This window comes from Alosa pseudoharengus, unplaced genomic scaffold (genome assembly GCF_046254945.1).
Source record: "Alosa pseudoharengus isolate Yale_2024_CS ecotype anadromous, Long Island Sound unplaced genomic scaffold, YU_APseudo_1.1 YU_APseudo_1.1_scf_20, whole genome shotgun sequence".
Lineage (NCBI taxonomy): Eukaryota > Metazoa > Chordata > Actinopteri > Clupeiformes > Clupeidae > Alosa > Alosa pseudoharengus.
This window is the reverse complement of record NW_027468664.1, coordinates 18,118,022-18,127,890: the sequence shown is the minus strand read 5'-3', so window position 1 is coordinate 18,127,890 and position 9,869 is coordinate 18,118,022. Positions and strand designations below refer to the sequence as shown.

Below are 9,869 nucleotides of genomic sequence, written 5' to 3'. Positions count from 1 at the left end.
GCGGCATGGACAGCTGGGGAAAGGAAATGGCCATTTGATTGCCTTCTTCCAGGGGCCCTTGTACAATGTGTGTTCACCACATTTGCAGCCCCGCAGAAGAAGCACTTTGCCATTTCACTGAGAATGGAGCCTCCCCCACCACACACACACACACACACACACAGACACACACCACTTTTCCCTCCCTCCCATTCTGACTGGCAATCATCTAGTCCAGTCACGGCCACCTCGCCTTTGGCTACAGTCGGGGTGCGATGAGACAAAAATGCAAGTGGACAGGAACATCAGTCCAATTACGGGCTCCGATTGAGCCTTCTCAGCGGCTGACAGAGCAGACAGGCCCTATTATGAGAGTCTGTAGATACAGGGGCCCCCAGTCGCTCACTTGACAAACCACCACCAACCCTGTGCACCATCACCACCTCCCTCGCTCGCTGCGACTGCAACACGTCCTCCATTACGGCTCGAAGTGAACTGCAGCAGGATCCAATAGCTGCGGCACCTTATTATCCTGGGTCAATTAGAGCTGGCCAGGAGTGTCTGGTCCCCTTGAGTAAGTGATTGAGCGTGGGTCTTGTAATCTGTAGGTCAGACGCCAGGCCGTGGTGCGGAGAATCAACACCTCTCTTTAAAGGCGTTTATGGGGAGGCGTGGTGCTCTGGCAAGCCCAAGAGGGAATATAAGACAGATGAGATGGGGGAGAGAGAAAGAAACAGGGAGAGAGGAAGTGCAAGAGAAAGAAAGAATGCAAGAGAGAGAGAGAGATAGGGAGTTGGAGAAAGACAGACAGGTAAAGAAAGAATGATAGCAACAGAGATGGTCATACTAGAGAGAGAGAGTGTGTGTGTAAGAGAGAGAGAGAGATAGACAGATGACATAGAGATAAACCGACAGAGACAGACAGAGACTGAAGAGATAGATAGAGAGAGAGAGAGAGAGGCAGAGAGACAGAAGACAAAACATGGAGGGGGAGGGGGGCTGGGCAGGGAAAGTGAAAGTGGCTCATCCATCTACTCCTCATGTCAGGCTTTTAGAGGGGCTTTGCCAGAGGAGTAGACCCTCTCCACAGGCATTGCCCACCCACCATCTCACTCACTCATTCACTCACTTACTCACTCACTCACTCACTCACTCATTCACTCACTCTATAAACTATAAATTCTGTGATCAGGCGGAACACGACGCAGTCACCAGTAAGGCGCATTGCGGTATACCGGTGTGTATCCTGACCACATCGCTATTGGCTACCATTTGGGTACCATAAGAGTATTACTGGGTGTCCCTCATAGGCCACACAATCACTATTAAATTCCTACATTACTGCAATCTAAGTTCATTGCTAACTCCAGAAGGAATAAATATGCTTGAAGTTTATAAAGTTTATTAAATCACAATAAAGAGAGAACAAAAACTTCAGAATGTAGTCAGTATGTCAGAATGGCCTAATCACCATAAAAAGTAAGAAATATGAAATCTTAGACATACTACCTATAATAAATTAATATAGCAATTTATTTAGCATGCAGTAAGTATGTCAGAGTCCAGTCTGAATGCTATAGCCTACATACACCCAAGGGCGTAGGTTCGGTCTCAGCTTTGGTGGGGACACATCCCCAACTCCTGTTGTCACGATATCAACATTATTGTTTCAATACCAATAGCAAGTGAAAAATCTCGATTTCGATACTTTTGGCCGTCTTTTCGATACTTTTGTCGTCCTTTTGCGATTTTTAAAAAAAATATTTGGTTTGGGGGCCCCCACCACCTTGACGCCATCAGTAATATTGAATATTGTGTGATCATTTACATCAGTGGCAATCATAGAATTTGATTGACCCTCCACAAACACACAGAAAGTGATGGTTGTCATAGGTTTTCATATTTTGGAATTCATATGAACTTTTTATTGTTATTACTAGCTAAACATATTTAGTAATTTGAATACATCATATTGATATTTAAATGATAACTTTTCTTTAATATCATCACATTTGTGGTCTGTAAGTCTAATTGAGTGCCTGTCACTTTAAGAGGATCGTAACGCAATTCAGTCTCACGGTTTTAGGCTAGTGGAAAATAGTTTCGCATAGTGCAAGGATATGTAGATTCAATTCATCATGTTTGCTATGTCATTAGATAAAATTAGGGCTGTCAATCGATTAAAAAAAATAATCTAATTAATTACATACTCTGTGATTAATTAATCTAAATTAATCGCATATATAATTTTTGCTGTGAAAGTATTTTAAATATTTAAATTCAAATGAATCATTGAATAATCAGCATTAGTGACATTAAAGTTCAAAAACTCTTTTATTATTATTTTCACTGTTCAAATAATTGGCATAATAATCTATGATATGACCTAATATGTTAATATGCTAATATGTCGACACTTATTTCTTTGCATTGATGTGTATAGAGTATAGACTATAGAGTTGATGAACTCCGGTGATATGCAAATTCCTTGCTGAAGACATTGCAGAGGACTTTATTTTCAACACTTTATTTTTTATCAACACCATCAGGCCATTTTTTAAAAGTAAATGTTCCAATCAATGATCCAGGCAGCACGTTTTCTTCTCTCCTTCATTTTACAGTCTAATTTTTACTGACTAGAACGGCTCGGGGTCAAAGGTCATACGGACATACGGTCATGCACAAATTTTTTTAATCAGTTACTTTTTCTCAAATTAATTAATCGAAATTAATCAGTTATTTTGACAGCCCTAGATAAAATTAATGCTCAAATAAACAAGTCAAAGTCAAAGAAAATCTTTCTGGGATGAGATCATAGATGAGATAAGTGTCTCGTGATGTTCATTTCTATGAGTATGGAAATGTACCATAGTTTATGTTTTATTTCTTTGCATTGTGCAGGCTACATTCACAAATAGATTAGCCTAAACAGAATACAGAAACAGGAAAATGTCTCGGATCCATTGTTTATTGCGACTGCAAGCCCAATTAACAGTCAATGACATGGTGACTTCTATTCTGTGCTTTATGTGACTGTCTGTGCGGCACACCCTTATTCAACATGACTCCTAACCTTGCCTGAAAGATTACAGAAGCTAGGTTTAGCTGTGACAATATCCTAGGTAATATCCTAACAGTTAATGCTACTTTCCACAGTAAAATCCGCATTTGAAAGCCTGGTCACCAGTTGCCAGTTTGTATGGCTAGTTACTTTGCCTATTAGACTCTGCATAATGAAAAAGCTTTGAATGTTCCTTTTCTTCTTTGGTGGCATAGCTGATCTACAAAGCACCAAAAGGGGCAAAATGTGCATGCTGAAGGGCAAAGGGAATATTACAAATCTTTCACACTGGCCTTTTAGGGTTATGTATTGGTAGACATCCCTGATAACTTATACCGACACACTCGCTCACTTTTCTGCCAGTGTCACCACAAAGTGAAGTAGGCCTATGCTATGCTTTGACGCTGTTGTGCGTGTCAGATAACCCCCCTTCGGTTTCAGCCAATCAAATGACAGTGTTTCTTTTACTGTCGGCCGTCAGAATAGCACAAAGGAGTTCGCTAAAATATTGGTGGGGACATTTTTGTCATCTCAAAATATTGATTAGGACTAGTCCCTAGCGTCCCACCCTAAACCTACGCCCATGCATACACCTTTAAGTTTATTGACCTAATACTGTACACGTGTCTGAAGTAACCTAATAATATCAACGCCGTGCCTTGTTGACTCAGTGGCATGAATCTACCACGCCCCAAATTAAAGGTGCTCTAAGTGATGTTACACGGTTTCTAAGCTAAAACATTTTTTGTCACATTCAGAAAACATCACCTCACCATCTGCTAGTTGCCTGCCCTCAATACACTGTAAAAAAAAACTGTGGACAGCAAAACAACCCGGTCCAACCTGTACCATATAAACATAACAAACTGTTCCATCCAATCACTGACGAGATGCGCGTTTAGGAGAGTTTCAATAGAAGAGGAAGGAGGGGGAGGGAGTAGCGAGCTAGTTCTCTGTTTTGTTTAAACGTCAACAGAGGTGACGTTACCCAACATCGCTTACAGCACCTTTAACCTCAAAAAAGTGAAGTTTTGTATTGTTTCTGGGGCTCACTCACTTTGGGCTTGTCAAGGCCATTTTCTGGCAGAGTCAGTAGGAGGGATGCTGTCTTGATGCTTCAGAAATCGTTGTATATCCATTTTAACAATCCATTCATTATCCAAACTCGTGTGACTAATCTTTGATGCTGCTGCAAGACGATTGGTCACTGACACCATAATGCAGCGCAATATGGTTAAACTGTGTTGAACAGGCCAGGTTCAACAATATATAACTAACAATATGAAACTATAGACAATTGTAAAACATACTTAATTTAGAATTGTTTAAGGGTGGTATGCTATTTAAAGGTGGATAAACACAATTTAGAGGTGGATAAACACAATTTAGAGGTGCGTAAACGCTATTTCTGAATTTCAGGAGGTGCGTAAACCGTGTTTACGTGCGTTTAGCCTCCATTACATCCCTGATCTTACTCACTTACTCATCCACCTTTGTCCACTTCCTCACCCTGTCACTTGCTCACCTCTTCCCTTGCTCACTCACTCATTCACTCAATTACTTGCTCACTTGTTCATTCACTCTCTCACTCACTCAATCGCCGAATCACTCACTTGCCCAGTCAATCTCACTCTCACTCACTCACTCATGTTGCACCCCTCCCTTGCCCCCCACCCCACCCCACTCTTCCTGGTGTTATAAATAGCACAGACCCGTCTGAGCCAAACGCCAGTCAATTAATGCAGGCCGGTTACGCTTGCCCTCATTACCATAGCAACGAGCAAAGCGCACAAATGTGTGTGCGTCTGTGTTCAGGGGGAGTGGTGAGTGGTGGACAGGCACAGATGTGTATTTATGAGTGTGTGGTCACTAGAGGAATGATTTTAAGTCCTGCTCTAAGAGATGTAGGCCCCACTTTTGACAAACAGCTGCCAGGCTACCTGGAGTTAACATAAACACCTGGACTTCCATTAATATAATAAGGGTATACTGAACATAAGCATGCGCGTGTTTAAGATGAACGCTTGTTTTGACAATAATTTATAATGAACACTGCCATTTGACACACCTCTAAGGAGGGATTTAATGACAGAAAGAGAGGAAGAGAGAATGTGTGTGTGTGTGTGTGTGTGTGTGTGTGTGTGTGTGTGTGTGCGTGTGTGAGCAAGCTTTATGAGCAAGTATGTGTGTGTGTATAAGAGAGACAGGGAGAAAGAAAAAAAGAGAGTTTGTGTGTGTGACAGAGAAAAAAAAAAAGAGAGAGAGAGAGAGAATCAGACATGTCAAGTCTCCCTCCACAGGTGGCGTAATCAGGTGCTGATCCTGCGGGGCTGTGAGGAGCAGCTCATTATCAGCTGGGTGGATGCCACCTCACCGCACTGCACCGCAGCACACCGCACCAGCTTGCGCTCCTGCCTCCGGTTCAGAACCTACACCCCTCCTCCTGTCTCCCTCATCTCATTCAAAAACACCACCTCACCTTCCTCACTGACTGACCAAACCACTCCTCCTCCACCTCCTCCTCTACTCATTACTCCATTCCCAAGCTTCTCTGAAATGCATAGCCACTTTTGAGCCGTCTTTCACAGACTGCAGCCTTAGAAGGGCTTGTAACCGCAGCATGCAGGCTGTGAGTTAGACTGAGGGGAGAGTGGATGTGTACTCTCAGCAAAGGCTGCACCCTTAGAAGGGTGTAGAACTCCAGCGTGCAGGCTGTGAGTTAGAGAGCAGAGTTTGGATGTGTACTCTGAGCGAAGGCCGTATTTGAGCCTCATATTAGTGGGGAGATGTGTCAGTATCAGACGTGTGTGTACTAGCGTTTGTGGCAGAGCTTGCTTCTGGCACTGTCTGCCACATATGGAAAGATCTGGTCCTGTCTGACTAATTATTGACTGTGTTGATTAGGGTGTGCAGACAGACACTTTGATGGATTTCCTTTTGGGTTAGGGAGCATTGCTAATGAGTGCCATCCAAATGATATAGAGAGCGACTGAATCAGCACATAGCTCATCAAACTTAAAACTGGCAGCGTGAAGCTTCATAGTCACGATAAACAACTGCTCTAAACTCAGTGGGAACACAAGAATAACTTTTCTCGTGTGGAGGCCCGTGTAACATGAGCACAAATGTCCATTTCCATCAATCCACATTTTCAACAGCAACTTTTCAGGAAAATGGGTCAAAATGTGGCAAACCTCTTGGACGGCAGCCATACTAGTGTGGTCTGGGGTATGCTGACTGACCCACCAGAGATCTGACAGAACGAGCTCATCACCACAGAGAGTTTCCTGGTTATAATCCCAGCAGTCTGAGCTGAGTGCACATTGTGTTCATTTCATTCATACAGTCTTCATTTACCAGACTTTTTTATTGATCCAAATAATTTTGTAATGTAAGGTCTATTTTTATCATTTTTTTTCCCACAGGATATGTGCTGCCATAATTCTGAATCAGTGACCTTGGTGTCACCTTATCCTAAAAGCCTGGAGGAAGTTAGAGGAACACTCAGTGCAGTTGCATTAATTGCGAAACCCGAAGGTACTTGGCGTTCGCCTCTACAGACACATCCACTAAAGACTGCTTCCTCTGCATGGGAGCTCCACTATAGATCTGTCCATTTACAGGTTAATCAAATTGACTTTTCCTCTACAGTTTTAACACACTAAAGTTTTGTAAATTGTGCCATGTTCCAGGGAACTCTATCGCACAATAAAAAAATAAATAAAACAACCACCCCAAAGAGCTCACAAGCCTCAAACCATGACTCACTCAAGCGCATCAATCCCCTCCTGCACTGAGAGTCTAACGACTCAATCATCCTCCTCTGGCTTCTAAATCAATGACTGATATTTATGATCAAGGGCTGGCTGGATAATTACTTGAAGTGGGATGTCAATACTTTATCATGGTGTAATCAGGGCTTTTAGATTGTAATTTGATGTGTTATGCTGGGCTACTACTTGGCCTAGTTTCATGAGTGTTCCTCCTTGCATATATTTGTACTCCCGTGGTGAAAGCATCAGCTCCTGGAGTTCTGGACAACATTTCTAAAATCGATAACTGAAACCCTCAAAAGGTTTATTCAGTTAAATGCTAGTGTCAATATAAATGAAAATAGAGGTTGTGCAAATTTGTAAAAATAAATAAATAAAATCTAAAAATGCAGTTCCATTTCTGCAGCAACAAATAAATTGTACTTATGGTTATGATCTACATCGTATGATAAATGGATGTAGGATTGACAAAAATTAACCATATATAGGAGATGAAAGAGTTGATTACCTTGCTAATGGCTGCAGACAACATTAAAAGAGCATTGATATTCTAAAGTGTAGCTCGTTCACAGCACATAGGGTTGCATGAGAGAGCAGGAACAACCCGATGCGATGAATGAAATGAACATCAGGTCAGTGGCTCTCTTGCTCCCTACGCCAGCAGTTGGAGGACTAGCTAAACAAACCTGTTACCTTTAAGGAAAGGTACCATTTTGTTCTTTGTATTTTATTCTATTTTTTTTTAAAAACTAAACAAAACATAATAGGGGACTGTTGCTCAATGTTACCATAGAAGCCAGGTAAAAATAGAGATCCCTGTTCGAGCTAACGGAAAGTTGTGGTTTGGTTACCATGGTGCCTCAGAGAACAATGGCAAGTCGTAGTACAGTATGTGTGTGTGTATGTGTGTGTGTGTGAGTGTGTGTGTGTGTGTGTGTGTGTGTGTGTGTGTGTGAGAGAGAGTTTGTGTGTAAAAGAGGGTTTGCCTTCTGAGAGGGAGACACTCCAAAGGCTTGAATATCCAGCCCAGGGGAGGAGGTCAAACTGAGTGCAGTACAAGCATTAGCCCAAAACAGTCTCAGTTCTTATAAATACCGAATAAAAAAGTAATGGTTACTATTATTATTACTATTATTAAGAAAAAATGTGTGTCAGACCTCATGCTCTGGGAAAAGGTGCATTCTTGGAATAATAGTTTTCACTTAAAGGAGAATTCCGGTGTGATTTTGACCTAAAGTGTTTTGAAACATGATACCGAGTGTGAACGTATGTCTCATAGCCCATCTCGGCTTGTCCGCTGCACTCCGAAATCTGGTGCTAGTTAGCCGTTGCCCAAGGGATCAGATTCCAAAAATAATTCCGTGGAAATGCATGGATTCCAGTTGCTGCTACTGGAAGAAACTGTAATCCATGCATTTCCACAGAATTATTTTTGGAATCTGATCCCTTATCATACCTGTTCATTCTTACTCGTCGCTCGACTTATCGTGACTAAATTCAAGATGGCTGCAAACGCTAAACTTCGTGAAGATACTGTCTGTATAAATCGTCTTGTAAGTAAACTACCAGTGCTTTTTCAAAGTTCTCAATGTCTCGTTTTAAGTGTCAGGGCCCTCGGAAGTCTACCAATGAAGTGTGGAGATACATTGAGACTCGTAAATGGTGTAAAACAGTGATTTATTTGCATGGCTATGCCGATGCTGAGGCACCACCATTGACCGCCTTGTTGGTAGCATCGGCTAACTAGCGCCAGATTTCGGAGTGCAGGGGACAAGCCGAGATGGGCTATGAGACATACGTTCACACTCGGTATCATGTTTCAAAACACTTTAGGTCAAAATCACACCGGAATTCTCCTTTAATTGGGTATCGAAGTGTCCCACACCACAAACCTTTCATATTCAATTCACTCTGGAAGCGCTTCTTTGAAGACGCAGCCTAAGTGCACACTCTGAAACTGCTTGATGCAAGTCACAGAAGCACTGCAGTAAATATCTCTTCTTATAGTTTGTGAAATTATTGCCAATTCACCCTCTATTATGTGAATCACTCTGAACTGTTGACAAGTCTGAGACTGACAGGACACCTACACTGCATTTAAAACTATCCCTAGCACACAAACTGCCTTGTTCTGATAAGGTCTCCTAATCCTAAACATATGCAGTGCCATTTCAGTAATATTACCTTCTTCACTTTTTTTGTCTAATATTTTGTAAATCACTTTGGATTTTTTTTAAATACCTTAATAAGGTAAAAGTGCATGTGCTAAACAGCCGAAAGAATATAACTGTGATTTTGAAGATAGGTTAAGTAACAAGTTTCTAAATGTGCATTTTTTAACAACTACATCTCAGCTAAAGCAAGCAAAACTCAGAAAGAATCTTACACTCCCTCCAAGTAAGCTCAGGCTTTCTAATCAAGATGAACCCCAGCTGTAAAAAAAACACCTTAGGCCTCAACAGGGTGAAGTTGTACACAGTTTAAAAACTGACCTTTGGGTTCAGCACCAGCTGTTGCTCGTCGTAGTGCAAGAGAGCCACGGAATTGGACTCAGAGTTATTCACAAAGATCTGGAGACACGGGTACTGCGACGTGCCTTTGCAATCGGTGCCACACGTGAAAACGCACTCGAAAGACTCGTCCAGGCGCCGCACGGAGATCACGGTGCAATTTGCTGGCTTGCTCTGCAAGCTCTGCAGGGTGGGGCTGAGCCAGCAGAAGCACAAGATGAACAGCGATAGGATCCCGCAGACGATGAGGAAAAGCCCGAGTCGAATACTCTTGTCCTCCGCCTCCGAATACTCATAAGAGACCCTGAGTTTCGCCATTGAGTCCCTGCGAGCGCCGCCGCTGCTGCTGTTGCTGCATGTAGCATAGACGGCTCGGCGGTGGCGGTGCAGAGTCCCTTTCGATTCCGCCTGGCGCTTAGATGCACATGCCCCACCGCGGGCAGCCTACTCGCCAAACTTTGCGCCGACTCAATCGAAGTGCGTCCTCTTTTGTTCAGCACTTCCTCGCCTCTCTATAGTGTCCGACACTCTCTAGTTGAAGAGTAG

At 42.6% G+C, this 9,869-nt stretch overlaps 1 protein-coding gene across 1 annotated transcript in view; it reads right to left on the bottom strand.

Annotated features, from left to right (window-relative positions):
• The window catches only part of LOC143136655 (calcium-activated potassium channel subunit beta-4-like), a 27,624-nt gene extending 17,983 nt beyond the window's left edge, over window positions 1–9,641 (bottom strand). The window contains exon 1 of the mRNA XM_076297371.1: window positions 9,306–9,641. Coding sequence (XP_076153486.1) covers window positions 9,306–9,641 — 336 coding nt within the window. The remainder of the gene's footprint in view (window positions 1–9,305) is intronic.
• Window positions 9,642–9,869: the final 228 nt, after the last annotated feature.